The sequence below is a fragment of the Ascaphus truei genome, chromosome 2 (genome assembly GCF_040206685.1).
Source record: "Ascaphus truei isolate aAscTru1 chromosome 2, aAscTru1.hap1, whole genome shotgun sequence".
NCBI lineage: Eukaryota > Metazoa > Chordata > Amphibia > Anura > Ascaphidae > Ascaphus > Ascaphus truei.
The window spans coordinates 204,779,923-204,802,754 of record NC_134484.1 but is presented as its reverse complement, the minus strand read 5'-3'; the positions used below and the strand labels follow the sequence as shown (position 1 = coordinate 204,802,754).

Sequence of the window (22,832 nt, the reverse complement as noted above, 5' to 3'; positions counted from 1 at the left end):
TCGGCAAGCCGCAGATAACACCAGACGAATCATTGATCTGTTAGAAATAGCCAATGTTAGATCGATTCCACTTATGGCGCTCAGCCTGGACGCAGAAAAAGCATTTGACAGGATAGACTGGCCATATTTAGAGGCCACACTTGAAGCATTTGGTCTCGGAGAGAAAGTGAAAAAAGCTATTTTGGCCCTATATTCCGATCCGTCGGCAAGGGTGACCCACCAGGGATTCGCTTCGGACCCCTTTTCAATTAGGAGTGGAACGAGGCAGGGCTGCCCGCTCTCCCCACTTCTCTTTGCATTATGCATGGAACCCCTAGCTGCTCAGATACGAGACAGCAAAGACATTTATTGTCATTGGAAGTCAGTCGCATAAAGGTGGCACTGTATGCGGATGATGTTTTCCTGACAATCACTAGGCCACTTACCTCTCTACCAAACTTATTCGAAATACTGGGGAGATTTAACAGGATCTCCGGATTCAAAATTAACCAATCTAAATCTGAGGCCATGAACATAAATTTACCAAAACCACTGGAGAAGCTGATCACCCTCAACTTCAACTTTAAATGGCAGCAGAAGCAAATTAAATATCTAGGAATAAATGTAACAAAGGCAACCAAACTGCTGTACCAGGCCAATTATCCCAAACTAATAAACGCCCTGAAAGGGGTCATACGGCGATGGGCCACATATAAAATTTCTTGGCTAGGGAATATCCACTGCATTAAGATGAATCTGCTTCCTCGCCTCCTTTATCTCTACCAAACCTTACCGGTGCCACTTAGATTGAGGGACACCCTCGTGCTTCAATCAGAAATAGATAAATTTATCTGGGGAGAGAAGAGAGCGAGAGTGGGCAAGCAGATAATGCGTAGACAAACAGGGGCAGGTGGGCTAGCGGTACCTTGCTTGTTTTCCTATTACAAAGCGGCACAATTAAGCCAAATTGCGCAATGGCACACCGACCCAGACTCAAAACGATGGGTCGAGATAGAAAAGGAGATTTGCTCTCCAATTGAACTGAAAAGTCTAATTTGGCTCCCCAAAAAGGTGCGAACAAACACCAAATGGCCTCATCATTACTAGCACTTGCCTTGAAAAAGCGTCTCTCGCGAAACGCGCGCGTCGGCTCATTCTCTGATGTGCACGCGCAGGGATTGATCACCACCGCATCTGACTATCTCGCACGGAGAGCTGATGCAGTTCCCTGCTCCTGCACGATACAGGCTTTAATGTGTTCCGACGGACCAATATAAGCCTCGTAATTGTACTAACAGGGTTATATACTCTCCAGATACATGTACTTATGCAAGATTTTGAGACACTGTACCTCATTAGCTTGCTTACTAACACACTCCGGCTCCTGCTATTTAAACTGAAATATATCAGGGCTTACCTCTACTAGAAGAATATATACGAGTACTTCATCTTTAGGGGTGTTGTTTTAAGTACATACTCAAGAATTTGATCACAATATCTGTTTACTCCAGGATCAGCTTGTACTATAGCTGACCCACTTTATTTGTTATATGGTGCTCCAAGGACCTAGATATCAGTATACCTCTTCTGACCCCTAAGGTTACTATAGGACATTCCCTAATGTGATACCAACCCCTAGATCCTAAGAGGGGTGGTGTCTATGCTGTGGAGACATAGCTGGTATTATTCCCTCACAATTTGTCCTCAAACTATACTGTACACACCTGTACCCTTGGTGTAAAATACTTATGTACAGTCGGATAAAGGCAAAGTATTAAAGCACACTATACTGTATCTGCCTGGTAACACCGCTGCTTACTCCACCAGTGGAGGGTCATACCATATACCTTTAAGATATCTTAGCATTAGGAGTTATACCTGGAAACACCAGTGCATTTATTCTATCAATGCAAGGTTATATGAGGTCATATCAGTTATATATTGGTGTGAAAATCCTATACCCTTACCTTATATGGAGGTTTCAGATTAACCAAGATCTACCAAATACCACTACTGGAGGAATTGTGGTATGCTTATTATACTATAAACTAGATACCACACTTACCATGCCAGTAATTGTAAATATAATCATCTGATCTACACTGTTGTAGTTCATCAGTACGACTGCGGATTGATTTACAATATATTGTATCTTGCATATAAGCTAAGAGAACTCCCTGGACGTCTCATTGGTTGACAGATCCTTTACAGGGACTGCAATTTAGTGTTATCTAGCAATGGTCTATTGATACACTTTGATATACAGGATCCTGAGCCAAACGGTTATCAGTCTCAAGATCCAACCTACCTTCAGGTCATCTTTTAACACCCATTATTTTCTTATGTCACATAATAAAGATACAATTTTAATTACTACATAAACCACCAGAGGGTGAGCCTGAGTGCTATATTTGGGTCACTTTTCTCCCCATATTATTCACATTACCACCCATAAGCACCGCTCACAATATCACTGTGGCAGTAGCGGGGGCTCCCTTAATATTTGCCCTATTTCTTGTCCTGTCTTCACAACCACCACTTCATCCTCCATTACAGCCAAGGCCTGAACCTGTCAGAAGGAACCCTGAGATCAAAGGTAACGAACAGGGAGCTAACACTCTAATCCCATCGGGAGCGTGTCAGAAGCCTGTTCACATGTACACCATATGTCCTGCAGTTGGGGGGAGGGGGATGTTACAAATATCCAGCAAATCTCACATCACAACAGATGAGTACAAAATGTAACACGTGGCAAAACTTTCAAAATGGAAGCCTTACTTTACCTCTCAATAAGGGAATATGAATAAAGGCAAAAGTGGTGCAAAAAATCTGCACCATATGTATGAAAGAAAAATATACCATTAACATGAATAGGATTTTTTATTTGACACATCTGCTGCAGTTTGTTTTACACCAGAATTGCACCACTTTTGTCTTGATGCATAGACCCTTGTACAGTATGTCTACAAGCCCATTTATGGCTACCTTTAAAACTGACAACACCTAAGTGTGCATTTGCAGGTCATATGCAGATGTCCTCAAGTCTGTTCCAAACTGTAAAATATCTTGAATACCTTCAAGAAAACATAGCATTACACAAGGCTCTAATCACGCTTTTTTTCTGAATTTGTAGAGTGGGCCAACATTATTTCTGCTTTGTCTCTCCCTGGGTTAAATGGGCAGTTTTTTATTTGTAGCCAGGTTCCAGTAACCCTCTCTTACCTCTGCTGTGCGCTACGGAGTTGCGTGGGCGGCCGTGTCGCTGGTGATTGCATGAGAGTTGCGGCGGTCCCTGCAGACAGCTTGCGCATGCGCAGCGGAAAGCGCGCGAAGCGGGACCAATCAGGAGGAGGCTCGCAGCTGGGACAACGATTCCCATGAGCCTTAGCAGCAGACACCTGACGCCAGGGACCAATAGGGCTTTAGGATTCCCCTGGGCTGACAGGATGTAGTCACTGACAGGGAACACGTTAGTCAGTGGGTGCTGGGATAGCAAGGGGAGAGGAGGTGTGTGTGCAGGGGTCAGTGACACACTGCATTAGGCCAGAACCCCCACTAGGCCCCAGTGCAGGCCCTGAGACACCACTAGTTTGTGGCTGCTGCAGGGAACAGTCCTTAGATAAGGACCTTGCCTGTTTAGTGCATAGTATCAGTCAGGGACACAGTACTGCACCGAGGATCCTGTTACTTGTAGTTTGAGATCAGACTACGCTACGGAGTCAGAGCACGTTGGAGACATCCCCTGCAGTGGAAACTAATCGCGCTGGATCAGCGGATCCTTTTTGAAGTGTCAGCGACCGGGTGCTGGAGCGCCCGGCAGGTATTTCCATAAGTGCACCAACATACCGATACCTTACAGGCGCTGATCCCGCCTTGGGGGTGGGTTCCTTTGGGGACACTCAGGGGTTAAGTGACCAAGGGACTGGTCGGTTACGTTGGACACGGTGTGGGACATACACGGTGGTGGGGTACTGCTGTACAGTGAGGTGTGACAGGGGCCACTGGTATCATAAGGTTATCAATGTTCCTGTGTATAACATAGGCAGTAAAGGTTAACGTTATATCTGTGAGCTATTGTTATTGTTCTTGTTCAGGGGAATCTCACATATTGGGGGATCCTGGGCAAGTGGAGGCGCTGCCAGTTATTATATTGTTGCCCCAGGCTCCCAGTAGCAGAGGCTCAGATCTCTGTAAGCTAGCAGGTAAAGCCAGCACCAGTAACCCGTCTAGGTCAGAGGGAAAAAGGGCTACATATTTATATAAACTCTGCTGTGGAGTTTTTTCAGCCCCCCAAAAAAGCTATATCCTCCGGCACTATTTTATTTATATATATATATATATTTTATATATAAAATTATTTTAAAATATTATGGTATAACATTGCTGTATTGTCACTTTTGTTATTATTCTATATATGAACACACAAGCACCCATTTTACAGTACTAGTATACTTACGAAGTAGGCTACGGGTGCAAAGTGATATAACCTATGGTAAGAGATACTGTAGTTAAATAGGTGAAGTAATTCATACTCAGCCTACAGTATGGGCTGAATCTAAATATGTTGTCATTTTTAGTTCAAACGTCAGTTTCTGGACAGGTTTATGGCTCCTCCATGGAAATATTTGCACCAAGTAAATTGTTTTCTAGTTCATTTCTATTGTGTCTTTGTCCATCTAAGAAAAAGAATGTATCTTTGTATTGGCTTCACTAGTCAGCCATTTTTTTTTTTTCCAAAGATTTTTATTAGGCAAATACTTATTTTACAATGTACATGTCATATATGTTAATACAGCCTAATACAAGTTTTCTCCATTTTTTGGTTAAAGAAACCAGAAAGAGAGAGGAAAGCCCATCGCCCCCCTGACCCTCCTGGGGTTGTGAGGGGGGCGCGAGTATGGAAACAGAGAGTCAGAGTATAGAAAGGGAGAGAGGGGAAGGTGGGGAGGGGGGGGGGGGGGGGAAGGGGGTGGAGGGGGAATACCTGTTGCTTATCGCGTCCTCAGAATATTTCTATTGGAGTTTCTAGACTCGTTCTTTTTACTTTTCATTTTTAAGTTAGGGGCGTGGGGGTGCCATATGGGTTAGCCACGGATCCCATGTTTTATTAAAGGAGTCCGTGGATCTTTTCAGAAAGGCCGATAATTTCTCCATATTCATTACCTCTTGTATCCTATTTTTTATCGTTTGTTTTGAGGGGGGAGACACTTTCTTCCAGGCGGCCGCCACTGCACATCTAGCCGCTGTTAGGATGAAGGAGATTAATTTACTTGTTGGTCGGTCCACATTTTCTAGGGGCCTGGCCAACAGGTAGGTCAGCGGGTCAACAGGGATCTTGAGGCCGGTGACCTCTTCTATTAATTTTTGAGTGGTTCCCCAGTATTTTTGAATTTCCGGACATGTCCACCAAATGTGTGCCATGTCCCCCTTTTGACCGCAGCCTCTCCAGCATAGATCGGACGCCTGTGGGTAGATTTGATTTATTCTAACTGGGGTAAGATACCAGCGGAACAGTATTTTATATATATTTTCTTTAATTGTGGTACATATGGAAGTTCCTGAGGCGTTCTCCCAAATTCTTTCCCAGTCCTCTCGGTCTATAACTATTCCTAATTCTGCTGCCCAATGCAGCATATAGTCATGTATGGGGGCTTCTATAGCCCTTTCCAATTCTGCGTAAATTTGTGTTATAAGACCTTTCTGGTGGCCTGTTTCTCGACAGAGCCGCTCAAAAACTGTGAGAGGGGGAAATTTCAACGTTGGGGATAAGGTTCGAATAAAGTGCCGAATTTGTAGATACTTGAACACGTCCAACCTTGCTATTTCATATTTGGTTTGTAGATTTTGATAGCTCAGGAATTCTCCAATACTCAAGAGGTCAGCGATCGCTCTAATATTTTTTGCTTTGAATTGGTCGAATTGTCTGGGCTCACAACCAGGAGGGAATTTCGGATTTTTGTGAATTGGTATGAGTTGGGATTGGGGCGAAGTGAGCTTAAATTTATATTTGCATCTCGTCCAGGTCTCCCATGTGTGTCTCATTGGGCCTAATTTAAATTTACTATTCTGCATGTCTTCCCTGTTCAGGGACCAAAGGTAAGCTGGTAGTGAAGGCGTCCCGGCGTAGTATGTTTCTATATCTAGCCAACAGTATTGGTTTGGGTTGGCATTCCAGACTACTACCTGTTTCAATTGTGCAGCTAGGTAGTATTTTGTGATGTCTGGGACCCCAAGTCCTCCTCTTCCCCTTGATGCCATGAGAACTGTTCTAGCGGTTCTAGGTTTCTTACCTTGCCAAATGAAGTGGAAGATTAGTTTTTGTATATTCTTTAATTCTGAGCCAGGGATGTGGACCGGGAGCGTCTGGAAATAATATAATAATCTGGGGAGTATGTTCATTTTAACCGAGATCATCCTCCCGATCCATGATATTTGATATCCTCCCCATTTCGCTAAGTCTTGTTTAATTTTCCGGAACAGGGTCGGGTAATTATGTTGATATAGGGATTGGTAGTTCCTCGTTATCTTTACTCCCAGGTATTTGATACTCGAGGAGCTCCAATGGTAATTAAAGTTTAATTTGAGGAGTTTCACCTCTGGCTCTGGCAGACTTAAATTTAGTGCTTCCGATTTATCGTTATTGATTTTATAGCCTGATATGTCTCCAAAATCTCGGAGTTCTTTTTGGAGGTTAGGTAGGGATGTTTGAGGTTGCGTTAGGGTTAAAATGACATCATCTGCGAATAGTGATATTTTGTGCTGCCTGTGTCCAATTTCTATTCCTTTGATGTCTCTATTGGTTCTTATTGCCGCTGCTAGGGGTTCTATGGTTAATGCAAAGAGAAGAGGAGATAGGGGGCATCCCTGTCGAGTTCCATTAGTTATCTCGAATCTCTGGTTACTGCCCCCTGGTAGTTTTACTGTTGCAGATGGATTTTGATATAATCTACGGACTCCTTCTAGATATGCGTCTTTGAAGCCGAATTTGCGCATAACATGGTCCATGAATAGCCAGTCTATTCTATCGAACGCCTTCTCTGCGTCCAAGATGAGGAGTAGTGCTTTGGTCCCTGTGAGATGGACATGTTCAATAATGTCAATTATCTTTCGGGTATTGTCCGAGGCCTGTCTGCCTGCTACGAATCCCACTTGGTCTTTATCTATTAATCTTGGTAAAATGGGATTCAATCTATTTGCGAGTATTTTGCTATATAATTTGAGATCACAATTAAGCAGGGAGATTGGACGGTAGCTTCCACATTGCATCGGGTCCCTGCCTTCTTTGTGTATTATGGCCAGGGTGGCCAGGGACATTGACGTGGGGATTTGATTTCCTTCCATAAAATCGTTGAATGTTCTTAGGAGATGCGTGGATAATACTGGCAAGAATCTCTTATAGTAGACATTAGTGAAGCCATCTGGGCCAGGAGACTTAGTGATTTTTAATGATTTGACCGCCTCTTCCAGTTCCTCTTTTGAGATCTCAGCATTGAGGACTGTGTTTTCCTCCTCCGTTAATGTGGGGAGCTGACATTTATCTAAGTATTGTGCTATTAATTCGGATGCTACTGATTCGGGGCGGCCTTTTTTGGATCTTAAGTTATAAAGTTCGGTGTAAAATTTTGTGAATTCGGCTGCTATTTTATTATCACTATGTTGTATCTCACCAGACCTACTCTTGATCGCCGTGATTTGGGACCGTTTATGAACCCCTCTTAATTTAGTCGCTAGAAGTCTGTCTGCTTTGTTCCCTTTATCATAATATTGTTGGTTGGTCCATTTGAGGGCTTTCTCAACATCCTCCAGCTGGATTTGTCTAAGTTTTGCTCTAGCTGTTGTCAATTTTTTATATATTTTTTTTGAGGGGTTAGCTTTATGAGTTTGTTCTATTGTTTTGATATCATCTGTGAGCTCCTTTATTAGTTTTTGGCGGGCTTTTTTCCTGTGGGATGCGATGGAGATGATTTTCCCTCTAATGGTTGCCTTATGGGCTTCCCACAGGATTGCTGGTGAGGAGACGGATCCTGAGTTAAAAAAAAAGTAGTCTCGAATAGCAGCTCTGATCTCTCTTTCTATCTCAGGATGGTTGAGTAGTGAGTCATTTAACCTCCATGAGTAATTTGTTGTCTTTTCAAAGGGTGTTGTCAAGGTTATGGTAATCGGGGCATGATCAGACCATGTGATCGGTCCTATGTCGGAGTCAGTTGTTGCCGCCACCACATTTTTTGTGGCCAGAAAGTGGTCTATTCGAGAGTAGGTCTGGTGAGGTGCTGAGTAAAAAGTATAGTCTCTCTGGCCCTGATGTTGGGTTCTCCAGATGTCCACCAGTGAGAACTCACTCAAAATTCCCCTAAACCTTTTCCCTGTGATCTGGGAGGGGGTTGTGTGGATGGGGTGGGGGGGGGGAGGGGGGAGAAGTGGGGGGGGGGGTGGGTGGGGAGGGGGGGGTTTGATGAAACCTTACTGACAAAGCAGTCATTTCACATTTCTATATATCGCTTCTGTTTTACCCCTCTTTGCAATAGGTATACCATATATTGTCTGGGACTCAGCCCCTATTTATTTAGTTTCCTTATATATCCTTGTTTCTCCTGGGTGCTGGGGGGGGGGGGGGAGGGAGAGGGGGGAGGATGTGAATGGGGGGGGGGTGTGAATGGTGGGGGGGGATGTGAATGGGGGGGGGATGTGAATGGGGGGGGGGGGGGGAGGGTAGCGGCCCACTTCCAACAGGACAGGTGTTTCCCAGTTATGTATATAGCCTCTGTGATCCTCTGGAAGTCGTTCCAGGAGGGGGAAAGTATGATAGGGGACATAGGGGTATTTTATTTATTGTTTACACTTCTTTGCTATTATGCATGGGGGGGGGGGAGGATGGGGGGGGGAGGATGGGGGGGGGGGGAGGATGGGGCGGGAGGGGGGCTATGTGCTTAGGTTATGGTTGAAATGGGGAGGGGGGGGGGGCCGTGGGGTGCCTTCCATAACATAACATTTTATCACATTACTCACGGCCTCCAGGGCGCCAAACCTCAGTTTATGTTTTTTTGCGTCCCTTTAGTCAACTCGAGTGGACCGGATCCCCTGGGCCATAGTTGTCCTTCGTCGCCTGAGCCGGTGTGCTCCCCGTCGGCTCGGGCCCACCCGCCGATGGGCCATACCCCCCCCCTCCATACGCCAATAAAAGAGGGAAAAAAAAAGAAAAACCATCCCGCAAACTCGGGGTAGCTGGCCTGAGAAAGGGGGGGGGGGCACATACCACCGCGGGGCCACCAGAAAGACTGGAGGTCGGGGTCCAGCAGTGCAAGGCCAAGGGCCCGGCCCTCCCATCGTATTGGGATTGGGGAGACCGCGCTCCTGCTCCATCTGATCGGGCCGGGTGTGCACCAGGATTTTAAAGCAGCCGGCGGGATCAGCTCCGGTCCTCTCGCGGGAGTAGGTGACACGTGGTTCAGCGTGGGGAGCGGTGTCCAGAGTCGTCTCGGTCGGGAAGTCGGCGGCTCCTCTCAAGGTACTGCTCCGGTCCGATGGGGTGTCTTCCAATGTGGCTGTGGGTCTCCCCATTTCCTCGGGATCACATAGGGAGGGGGGGGGGGTTGTTTGAGTGCGGTGGCGGCTGTTACTGCTTGTCCCTGGAGTGCTGGGCCGCGATCCTCTCCGATATCCGAGGCGGGTCTCCTGCAGCTTCATTAGGTGACGGGTTGTCTGGTAGCCATCCTTGTGGAGGAGTTAGGCCCAAGGCCTTTGCAAAAGGAGCCATGTCCGCGGGGTACTTCAGGGACAGGAACTTTTCATTTCTGTTCACCGAGATCTTAAACGGGAAGCCCCATCTGTACAGTATTCCCTTCTCACGGAGCAAGTTAGTCAGCGGCTTTAACTCCCGTCTGCGGTCTCTTGTTGCTTTTGACAAGTCATTGTAGACTTGTAGGGTCTCATTTTGAAATGTTATTTCTCCCATGTCTCGGCATGCTGAGATGATTTTTTCTTTGGAGGTATATTTGTGCATTTTTATTATGATGTCCCTTCTTCGTTTTGGATCATCAGACTTGGGTCCCAGCGCACGATGGGCTCTGTCCATTTCTAACTCCTTTTCTTCCAGCTCCCCGCAGACCATATTGAAGAGCTCCAGGAGGTAAGGCCGGATCTGTTCCTGCGTGACCGACTCTGGAACATTCCTCACACGAATGTTCTGCCGCCGGTCACGATTTTCCTGTTCCTCCATGCCCTCCTTGAGGAGGGAGATTTCTTCACCTAGGCGACTGATCTCTTCTTCTGCCTCTCCCTGTCTTTGTAGGGATTCGGAGAGCTTGTTCTCCAGGGTCGTGGTCTTTTCTGTCAGCCCTGATATTTCTCTCCTAATATCGCTTACTGCAGCTCGCAATTCCGTTTGGAAGGAAGTTTTAAGCGTAGCAGCCATGCCAGCCATCATTTCCTCCAAATATGCCCTGGTTATTGTGTGTTCTGGGCTTGTAGGGGTTTTTTCGCTGGGCTGGGTCTTTTTCCCGGATTGGGAGGTAGCGCCATGCGGTCCGCCGCCATCTTGGGGATTCATAGTGCTGTCCTTCCCTCGTTGAGACGGTGTAAAAAATTTAGAAACAGGCTGGTTGTTCGCTTTTTCGATTTTGACATTCCCCTTCTGTTTGTCTATCCGGAGGGACTAATTTCGTCCGAAAATTTTGAGTTTAAATAGGGGTTTTTGCGCTTTTTAACCCGCGGGTTTCAGGAGCTCCTCTAACAGCCGTCCATGCCGGGTGACGTCACCGGAAGTTCCACTAGTCAGCCATTTTTAAACATTTAAGATTAGCCTCCCTTGGTATTAAAATTATTTGCAATGGGACAATAGCAACCGTGGCTACGGTCAAATGGGGAAAAAACCTCTTAAATGCACTCAAAGTAGAGTGTGTTTGGGCACAGCTAGTAATATAAAATATTGTACAGTTCTTATGTTTGTGACAATATTTTAAAATACACCCATTTTCATTTGAGGTTGTTTTGGAGGGGGAAAACTATTTAGCTCTTGATTTAACTGCCATAAAAGCATGTGTTCACATGCATATGGCATTTACCCTGCCCAGTGAGACAGAATTCAACAATTTAATTCCTTAAATGTGCAGGTGACAGAGGATGCCAGAACAACTATAACAACATCGTATGGATGTTACAGTATCTGTGTCAGCTCATATTTTTCTGCTAAGCATCGTCTGCTCAATACGTGGCTCGACTCCAACTGGAATAGGCAGCTTGTTTTACATATTCACCGTGTTGAGCCAACAATGGGAGGGGGGGAGGTTTTTCACTCCCTGGTTATCAGAAGCAACATTTTCTAAAATGATAGGGTACACGTGGTACCCTTTTAATAGCATTGGGGATTGTGCCATCTATTGTAAAACATAACTTGCATAGGATTTATTGTCCTGGCACAGGAGACGTCCCCAGCATCTGCTCCTGGAACTGCATTTAGTTTAACAGTGCTGTTCACAATGCTTCTGTCATGTCTGCTTCCATGCTGCAGTCATAACCTAAACATATTGTAATAGCAAATGTGTTGATGAACACTGGGACGTAAAGCGCTAGTTGGCACGTGTTTGCTATATTTGCTGGAAGCAGCAGCCCCACTTACAGTGGAAGCAGCATGTTCCTGACCAATGGACAATACAGGACAATGTAAAACGTAACATCTTGAACGCTGCCTTCTTCAGTACTTTGTTGCCCCAGTGAATACTATTCCATGACTTTGTGTAGCAAAAAAAATGCATATTAAGTAAGAAACCCTTTAAAGATGACGTACACATTTTATAGGAAATAGAGATTAGTCATTGAAATCTATAGGAGTGTATAATATGGTGATGGATCTTTTCGCTTGGTTATTGAAACAGAATTGAAACATACTGTATGATGATTTAGTTCAGTCTTGGTTTTCTCCCATCTGCGTTTCATGGTATGCACATTTGATTATTTTATATCAGGCGGAGCCCAAGATTGCTTTGGCTCTACAAACGACAGGTGAGAGGTGGGTATGAAGCATTAAACATAGTTTCATGTTGAGTCAAAGGAATCAATTACATTCCTGCAGCTTGTTGAAAGGCATACGAGCTATTCTCATATAATCCAAAGCAGGACACTGGCACCTATAAAGTGAAAAGTCTTAACTCTCCAATGCTGAAATCGAAATATTTGTTGACCAACTTAATGTAGATATTTTATATAAAGTCTCAGTTAACTGTATAGTTAGTGAGCACCATGTTTAGGGATGTATGAAGTTACTATGCTGTTAAGCAATTTTCTCCAGAAACATAAAAAAAAAAAAAGCTTATTGCAAATGATGTAGCAAGAAGCAGAAAATGGTGCAAAGTGTGAAAATAAACTTTTCTTTGCATTAAAGGAGCAATTCATGCAATATCTTACATGTGTTTTTGTTGTCAGTTCTGTAGTATTAGATAATACTTGCTACCTTTTTATTTTAAAATTCAACTCTTAATGCCGTTTTCAATGAGCTTTAATATACTGAGCATCCTTTGATTTCTATAGCAGGTTTTAGCCCACCTTCCCAGCAGTGCAAGATCTTTGTAACATTTTCCTGTTTGTGATCATTTGTTGCCAATGTTCCCAGCAGTTTGAGCTGCAAACTAACAATAGATAATTTTAACTTGGTAATCTAAGAATACATTGTAGTTGCTGAGTTACACTGACTGTAGGATTGATTTGAAACTGAAAGGCAGCCATTTAGTGAACCCTGGGAAGCAGTATTTTGCTGGTCAATCACAGGAGAACTAATCGATTGGCAGCTTAGGTAATTTGTTTTCAATAAAGGTAATCAAAGGCTGCATATATTAAAATGATTTTTTTAAAGCTGCTTGGATTGTCTAAGCTCTAAAGCTGCCCTGCCCTCCGCCCCCCCCCCCCCTTCCCTCCTACTGGAGAAGATACTATGTGATATGCAGAGGAAAAGATATACAAAACACTTATAAATTGCACTCCCATACGAAATAGGACAGAAAAGCATATAGCCACGATTTGTATCCGTTCTCGGCACGTCTGTGCTCAGCCTTACTCTTACTAAGGTCGTGAAACGTCTGAAGAGGCAAAGAAGGAAACCACACAATGCATTCAGTCACTCCAACTTCATCAGGGGTGTGTGAAAGGAGGTTACCTGTCACTATTTATAGCCCTCATTCTCTAACTATAACAATTAGCACCTAGTGGACTAATTAAAACTAAAATGTTCCAACAAACAGATTGTGTACTTAAAATCAATCACAGATAAACATCTATAGGCATAAAAAATGTATTCACAAATATATCACATAGAAGCAGATATAAAAAATATCTTGACATAGATATATATATAGATATACTGTATATAAGACGCACATAAAACAAATCCAGCTATAGAAAAAGGTAAATATATACAGAAAGGATATAAATCTACTCTATTAATAGTAAAATAGAGAGGCACAAGTGTGGGCAACTCCTAAAGGGGGAGTATACACACATCCGTGTCCCACCAGTACAAAAATGCAGCATAACAGTGTACAGGTAACCCTGCATTAACATACGCAATGGGACCGGAGCAGGTATGTACTGTCGCGGCCCCTTTTAATCTCCAACATCCCCGAAAAAATTCGGGGATTTTTTCCGTCTCTCACGGACCTTTTCCGCGCGGCCCGAAATCACCAGATAGCGCTAATAGCGCTAGACAATGAAAATGCCCGCAGGCGCCCAAAACTGCTGAAAATGGCCCGCATCAGCCTGCGATTTAAAAAATCGTGGGGAAAAGGCCGCAGGAGGCTAAAGGCGGCCGCCACTGTAAAGTGAAAATGTACTTAAAGTGAAGCACTACCTTTTTTCACTTATCGATGCATGTACTGTACTGCAATCGTCATTTACGTGCATAACTGATGTAAATAACGCATTTGTAACAGCCTCTATAGTCTCCCCGCTTGCACACAGCTTCGGTACAGGTAGGGAGCCGATATTGCTGTTCAAGACGTGCTGACAGGCGCATGCGTGAGCTGCCGTTTGCCTATTGTGCGACATGTCCTTACTCGCGAGTGTACTTAAAGTGAGTGTCCTTAAACCAGTGTATGCCTGTACAGTATTCAGAATGATATAATACAGGACAATCCACTAAACTATACAAGTCTACTAAAAATGTTAAATAATACTTCAATATTATACTAAAAGGCAATATCTATATTTAATCCTGATGCCAAGTGTGTTCATTTTAAAAATCCAAAATTGAATTTTTGGGAGAGTTTACTCGACCTACCTCCTCCCCTCCAGTAATTATCTACCTTGTCAATTGCACACAATGTTAAACCTTTGGGGTTCTTTCCATGTATCGCTTTAAAATGATTCGATAGAAATTGGTATGACTACCCATTGTGTATCTTCCCATTGTGTATCTTCCTAATGTGTTCCATCATTCTGTCTTTCATCTGGCTACTAGTTCTGCCCATGTACTGGATGCCACAAAGACCCTCGAGAAGATAGGCCAGAAATTGGGTACTACAGTTGATAAAATGTTTAATATTAAGTGTTTTCCCTTTGTGATATGAGAACCAAAAGTGTTTGTTTTTGGGCCCCCTAATATACAGGATTTACAACTTGTGCATGGAAAGAAACCTTTTACGCTCTCTTCTAGCCAGCATTTATTGGCTGGTCTAAGGGTGCTCAGTGCCAAATTCTGCTTTAAATGTTCTGCCTTGGTGAAGATAAATTCTGGATGGCCTGTTATGATGCCATCTAACATCGGATCCAACTCTAGAATCCCCCAGAAATTTTCTTTACAAAGGCAGAACATTTAAAGCAGAAATTGGCACAGAACAACTTTAGATCAGCCAATAAATGCTGGCTAGAAGACAGAGTAAAAGGTTTCTTTCCATGCACAAGTAGTAAATCATGTGAATTAGAGGGCCTAAAAACAAACACTTTTGTTTCTCATATCAACTGTAGAACCAAAGTTGTGATCAATCTTCTGGATTTTCCCTTGTGGCCTCCAGTACATACTGCAGGCAGAACTGGTAGGAAATTGAAATACAGAATGAGGGAACATAGAAATTGGTTTGCCTACAGATGCAACGGCCATTATTTGAACATTTACCTGGGTACATCTTGCGTTACACCGCGTGGTGGACCCGAGATGGTCACTTGCAGACATAATGGCCCATCGGATTAATACCACAGGCCGGCGGGGGTCCCCGGTGGTCCCGACGGGTGTCAGCAGGCCAAACAGTGCACCCCTGGGGGTACCCATGGGTGTCTGGGGGCCTCCGGGTGGTCCCTGCTAAGCGACGTGGGCCTCCAATGGGGCCCACGGGTGGTCCCCGCAGGTGTCTGGGGGTCCCCGGGTCATCCACACAGGTGTCTGCAGACACATGCACGCGCATCGGAGAGGGACACGCTGATTGAACATGACGTCACTGGACATTCGCTCAGCTGCTCACAGAACAGAGGTGCTCAGTATGCTTTAAAAACCTCGGCAGCAGATGCAGTCCTCACCAGCGCTTTTCACAACAGGAGAACAGAAGAGACTTGTTGCTAATAAGGACGGTTTGCCTTTTGCTTTGCTCTTTATGGCTTTCGCTTTGGAACTCATGCTGCTCAGGGACTACAGTTAGCTTCGACTTTGATTTTTGTTGATGTTTGCTGTTTTGCATATTTGATTGTATTGTAGGACAGGGCTGGACTTTGTGTTGGGGAAAGAGGAATTAGGGAAGTACCTCTTGGTCCCTTTGGACCAGAGGGAACGGGCCTGAAGAAGAGGTTCCTACCTCAAAACGTTGCCTCCCTAACATACCTTCCTGCCCTTATTGTGTTTTCTCCCTCATTGTGTGTTGTTACTTCCTTTCACTGTGTCCTTTCCCCACACTCCCCATCCCAGAGACATTGCTTCCATTGTGGTACATCACTCCAAGTTATTTTTCTCGTGTTCATATTAAATTCATTTTCAGTTTGGACATTATCCTCTAGTTCAGCGGTGCGCAAACTGGGGGGCGCGACCCCCAGGGGGGGCGCAAGACTGCCGGTGGGGGGGCGCGGGGTTTACAGAGGCCCCGCGCGCTTCCCGAAGGCACTTAAATTAAGTGCCCGGGGAGCTGCAGGGCCTCTGTAAACCATACTTACCCGTGACTCCGGCGGCTTCCTTCTTGCGTCGCCATGGCAATGCGGCGTCAAAATGACGCCGCGAGGTCATGTGACGTCACGTTGCTATGGCAACGTGACGTCATGACGTCGGAGGGCGGGTCAATGGTGGTTAGGGGGGCGCGGAAGAGAGGGGACCGCCGGCAGGGGGGCGCAGGGAAAAAAGTTTGCGCCCCCCTGCTCTAGTTGATTACTAGTTTTCTATTTAGACAGTGAGTGCTGGGACATTTGTGTGTATAGGTATTCATTTGGGCTGCTTTTTAATATAATGTTTAAGAATTACTAATAATGTAAAATAGACTGTTGTATAGTTTAGTGGATTGTCCTGTATTATATAATTATGAATACTGTTATGTTGAATTTTTTATACTGGTGGGACACGGATGTGTGTATACTCCGCTTTTAAGAGTAGTTTCCTCCATTGCCTCATCAAACCAAAAGTGATAATTTTCCACCAATGACATTAGTCCAGTGAGGGTAAATAACAACATACATTTCACTTGATGAATCCCTGCCGCTGAGACGATTTGTGGCCTAGGGGTAGACGCGGTGAGAAGGCATGGCGGAGACGTGGCCTTGACATCACGGAGCTGGTTTACCCTCATTCGGCGAACTGCTCACGTGACCTGGCCGTCGCGCAACAAAATCAAATTATTTTGTTGCACAAAAAAATCGGCCGCGCCGTTGCCCCTGCGCACGCGTACACTCTATGGCTGTCCTCATTGAGGCATGGCCATGTGTTTGTGCAACGCGCGCCGTCGCGCTAAGCATGGACGCAGTCTTAGACTGCCGTCTATAAACACTGTTTTCTATCTTGGAGACTGTAAGTGTGCACTCTGCTGATTTAATTGATACATAAACCTTACCTTTTAACCATCTGCACTATTGTTTGTTCTCGGAGATATACTGCTAAGCTTCTGATATCCTGACAAGCTTTTGAAGACAGTATTAAAGTAAATAAAGTCCAGAAGACAGTATTAACCTATTCCCTGCCGCATTGGATATATATGCCTAATTGATTTACTCAACATGTGAGTGCAATTCCTACACAGCTATACTCAAGTTATCAATATTGAAGAGGTGATATTCCACTATTGGGTTTCAAGATTTTCTAACCCCTTTCAGTGCCAATTAGTTCACTTTATAAATTCACTAAGTCACAGATGATTTAGCATTGAAATATTGTATTATTTAGCACTATTCCACTAGGAGCGCCTATTCCACAATTTTTTGTTTGTTTGATTATTGAAAGATCAGGGGAGGACAAAGGGTTGCGTGGCATAGTGTTAATTCAGGGATAGTATATGATTTATTTAGATTCATTTCACTTTTATTTTGTATTTTAGATCAAGGCTAACACACAAGCGCCATATATATTTGTATATTGGTGTGTTATATTGAATAGGAGATGCAGATAGTATTGTACCCGTTATTGTGCAGTAACATGCAAAATTGCACAATTTATTTCCGAAATCTGGCAATTTGGTGCATTAGCGCTCCATTTGTTTGCACAATAACGTGTTAAAACGTGCGCCATTATCGTGTCATAATGGGTGCAATAACAACAGTTACATACGTGGAGCCCTTTGAATTTGTCTACTTGAAAGCAAAGAGGAACACTTAGTTAAAGGGAAAATGTTAATTCTGACTGGGTGGAATGTTGGAAAATAATGTTTTGAGAGAACATGATTATGGGGAAAAAAAGTCCTACCCTGTTTAGCTCTAACATTTTTAAAACGTACAAATAAAAGATGAGGTTGACTTTGGCAAGGATCTAAGGATCTAATTTTGCTCACAGTAAATTACACAGAACCATGCTAATGTTTCAGTCAAAGTTCTCAAAACGCTGATCCTGGAGAAATGTAGATTTTTGTAGGGTGGCAAACCTTTCAAGTGTTTTTAATCAACAGGACGTATAGAGAAAAAGTAGCTGGAATGTCAATGCTCCTTGACATAAACCCTGTAACTTTAAGGGTGAAAAGAAAAAAACAAAACAAATTGGCAATAGCACAAACAAAATGACATTTATTGAAAGAGGATTGTGTGTTCCGTTAAATACCAGAGGATTTAAATACCAGAGGATTGGCATCTACGGTTCAGCACTGTGCAAAAGCTTAGTATACTCCTCCATGTGAGGAATGATCCAGCTCTCTACTCTTTCATCAACCATATATGGGCAGGTCTGAGTCGAAGAAACTTCATTTACAAGGTGACTTTCCTACTCAAGTCCATTTTAAGCAAAATGACCTTTACCAAGGCTAAGAAGCCAATATTCTCTTGGGAAAAGTAAACACATGGATTGCATTCCGTGAAGGTGAAGGTAGTGTAATGTTTTGCTTACTTAGAAACACCATCTCTTAACAATGAAAAACAAGATTACAATGCCATGTCTCCATTTCCTGTAAACCTTTACATATTTCATTGATTTAAAAATATTGACAATTTCAGCAAATGTCCCTTCATAACTTTTATGTTATGTCAAATGTGTATTACTTCTATTAGTGCAGCACTTAATCCACAGTTCTCGTTCTGCCACCCCTCCCGTTGGCCTCTATTCTCTATGTACAGTAGCTAATCCATTATTACTTCATTAGTGACACATTAAGCCACTTTCCCATGAATGAGGCAATAATGGCGTTGCAGCATATTGAATATGGCTGTTAAACAGGAAAAGCAAAAAAAGCACAATATTAACATAAAGAATACCTTGTTAGGTAGAGTCTCTCCAAACAGTCGCTTGCTGCAACTGAATAATGTGATTTATATTACAATTATAAAGCAGGATGGAACGCACATTCAAAGTCAACATTCCTCATTTATTTTACTCAATGAAAACCACTACATTTCACTGTGTTAAACCATCGGTATGTTACTGCAAGTGTAATGTATTTGCCCCAAATCCTCCTTTTATGTATTTCTGTGAAGCTCTACATGTGTAAGCAAACCAGACAAGGGAAACATTTTCTTAAAATATAAAGGTTGATGTTCCTTACTTTCTGTCTGAAAGAAAGTCCGTCATTTACAAGTGTTTCCTGCTCCATGTTAATCCATACAAACATCAGACACGACAGCACCAGCGGAAACAAAGCTTCATATCTATGTACAGTAACAACAGAAAAGCAACACGTACGTTTTACTACGGAACTGCACATACGTTTAAGAAGCCTCTGCTTTATCTAACGATTGAAAATATGGTCATTGTAAATACAGCATTCCATAAAGATAAGCTAATGTATTGTTTTTGAACAAAGATGCATAAAAAAATGGCTAAACAAGTTTTTGCATCTGTCAATATGATATGGGATGATTCACCGTGTCCTCATTAGTCATAAGTGATTTCAGAAAATGTTTTCGTTAAAATTTGTATTTTATTAATTTTAACAATAAGTTGAGTAAGCAAAATTATAAGTCACAAAGTCTTGCATTTTCTATCCTTACATACGAGGTCATGTGGTTGAGACACTGGCCAATGTGAATGACAATGCCAGATATTTGTGAACTAAAGCCCAGTCTGATGTTTTTAAGTATTTATTGCGAAGTATTTCAAGCTATTCTTAATTATTTCAGTCTTTTGGGGCACAGGCTCTTTGGAATCTCTCACAGCTCTAAATGTTTAACGATATGGATGAAATTACATTGGTTCTGCAAAAAAATGCTTAACTCTGATGCTTTCAAGTCAGTTTTAATCTCATACAAAATTATTAAGACATGGCATTATACTAGTACAAAGGGCGTGACGTTATGACACCGAGTGTCCTCCTTGAATCCAGAATTCATACAAATACCCAACCACTTCTTCAACGAACCATAATGTTTCTATAAACTTAGTTTTGTTGTTTAAAATAAACAATAATGTTGTAAATACAGTACAACTAAGTGACACCTCAGTATCCATGTCTAATTTGCTGTGATCATTATACCAACAGTGGCAGAGTAGGTGCTTTCCACGAGTAAGGAACAAAAATATTACCCAGTGCTGAGGAGCAGGTAGGTGGACATGGAAGATAGAAATATGCAGAGGAGTCTCTGGAACAGAAGTGTGGTACTAAGTAACGGCACAACCAAGGAAGAGGCTGCAACAAAGTAAGAGGAGTATCCTGTCATTAGCACACACGACCAATTATGTATCACATCTCGTTACTATTTCACAGCCAAACATTCTGCAGCTCTGCAATTACACAAAAAGTCACATACAAATCTACCTGTACTGTGGTTGTTACCCTTATTTGCACACAATGGCCCGGGCCAAATGTACTGAATTGATTGAAAACATATGGAAAATCAGATATATCTGGTAATAAGAGGTTTCATTTCGTCCAGAGACAGGAGAACTGACTGCACCGACACACTTTATTCGAGCAAATACCCGGTATGTACCTGGCAGATACCTGGAATGCGCCACTCCTGACCTCTGACAAGCCCCGTTGCATTTGCCTTCCCAGCCTGGGTTCATGCCTGGCTGATGGGCGGCTGATCTGTTAAATGATAATGATTAGGATTTAATAGGCTGCAATGCTTCGCGTGTCTACCAGATGGCATAAATTCATGAATTGTAATGCAGTTTATATATATATACTGTGCAGTATTGCAGCCAGAGGGAATAAAATGCTTCAATCCCTGCTTGGAAAATAACTCAATGCACTCGGGCAGAAAACAGTCACAAACCTCAATACACCCGGGTATACCCGAATTCGTGGGACTAGCCAAGCTCGAATAAAGTGTGTCGCCAGTGTGAATTGTCTCATTATGATACAGCACGAGGCATACCAGACCTTGTTTAATGTGATTTAAGTCACGTTTCTATTCACTAATTGGTTCTGCAAACTCAGCAATAAGCTGCAACATTGGGATCAGGACAATGTACCCGCCTGTTTCATGTGGATGCTACACTTATGCTATCCCTGGGAAATCTACTGATTGAGAATGGCAGCTCGTGCCGGAAAGATGCTTACTGTACATCCAAGATGAAAAATTCAGTGTGCTCAGCTATTGGTTAATATGTAAATGACTAGCAATCCATCTTGTTTGAAATTCAATATTATTTTAGAGCAGCATAGTAATCAACTAGACATAAAAGTCTGGAAACATTTTCTATCACTGGGAGTTATTTGTGAATCTGCATGATCTGAGAGAACAATATGCACCCCGGTTTACTCAATACCATACTTGTTATGGTACACACTGAAAATGCCAAGATCTTGTAAAGCAATCATAGTAAATAATTCAGAGCAACAACAAAAATAACCAGAATGAAAACGAGAGCTATTTAAATGGTTTATACCAGACTTCAGGTAATCTGAACTGATCTTATACTCACCCCACTTACAATTATTCATTCAATTCTTCAACAGTTTTTGTACATTCCCCTAGATTATATATTTTCTTTTTCAGAGTCATAACAATGTACAGTACTTCTGAAGGTCTAAAATGCATACTGCTTCAATATTATCCAACACCCTTCTCTAGCATTTCCATTTCATATCTATTTAAATGCACCTTATACCTGTACTATAGATTGTCACAGTACAATTGTGTAACACATTACTTGTTATTTCATCTGCCCTAGTATACCACGCATATGAAAGTAGGATTGATAATACCATGCTATTATTTTTGTGCTATAATCTTTTCAATCTGAACAGACTGGGCATGCTTTCCATAACACGGGTTTTGCTCTAAGCTATTGGGATGTAAAAACACATTATGGGTTTACAGTGCCAGATTACTCACTACGCTTGTTATATCTTCAGGAATTAGTCGACAACATACTGTAGCTAATGCATAACCAAAACAGTCCTTATTTGAAAGCTTTCTAAAAAAATAAATAATATGCTCTGTGCACCAAACGGACATACAACCTACTTATTAATAATTCACAATTATTTTTAATGAAGAAATTGAAACATTTTTGATCTATATAATATATTAGAGGTACTTCTCCTGTAGCACTAATCTTGCACTCTTCACAAGACACATTATTGCTCAATTTGATTTATTACTTCTTAATCGGGGTGCTCTATGATTTGCAGTAAACCAGAGAAAGGTTTGTTAATATTTTTCTATACACAGATTTTATAGCTCCCATTTAAAGACACTTTCTTTAACTTACTGTACTCTATGATTATGATTCATGACCTGCAGACATAAGACATTGTCATGTTCTCCTCCAACTTTGTTAGAAAACAGCTCAAAGTGAATGTCAGTAATACTTGCGTGCCAATGTAATCAACAATTATATCACAAAAAGGCTTTAATACCTAGTATCGCCCAGCTAATAATTTGGTTATTCAAAGGTAGCCCTTGCTTGATGGCTAGACTGGAGTGGGTAGTGTTCACAATGTAGATAGAAACTGCAAGACTCAGCATCTGGAAAGCAAAGATATTATTGTGAGCAAGGCAGACATTTGCATAAAAGTCTTTACAAATAAGAGTCAATCGTATTTCCTCTGTACAGAACAATTTCTCATCTCAAATGAGCAGATACTCTGGCAAGAGGCAATGCTTTGCTAAAAATATAAAAGAAAGGAAAATATGGGACAGTGGCCAATGCATATTGTATGGCCTACTGAAAAGGTTCAGCGGTTATACATGTTTTCACTAAAATAGCTTTGCTTCTCTGTCACCTCTCAACACTCAGAACAACCAATTTCAGGTCTCCACAGCAAATGTACAGTATGTGTGCAAGCGATGCATTGTAGCATCCATGGGTCAGATTA

The 22,832-nt window shown here is 42.6% G+C and overlaps 1 protein-coding gene across 5 annotated transcripts in view; it reads right to left on the bottom strand.

Annotated features, from left to right (window-relative positions):
* PIGN (phosphatidylinositol glycan anchor biosynthesis class N) overlaps window positions 1-22,832 on the bottom strand; it is a 318,676-nt gene that overhangs the window by 116,923 nt on the left and 178,921 nt on the right. For all 5 annotated transcript variants that reach the window (XM_075585879.1, XM_075585877.1, XM_075585878.1 and 2 more), the window contains 3 exons: window positions 22,374-22,482; window positions 20,087-20,189; window positions 19,110-19,212 (listed from right to left, as the gene is read on the bottom strand). In XM_075585879.1, the coding sequence (XP_075441994.1) occupies window positions 19,110-19,212; window positions 20,087-20,189; window positions 22,374-22,482 (315 nt within the window). The remainder of the gene's footprint in view (window positions 1-19,109; window positions 19,213-20,086; window positions 20,190-22,373; window positions 22,483-22,832) is intronic.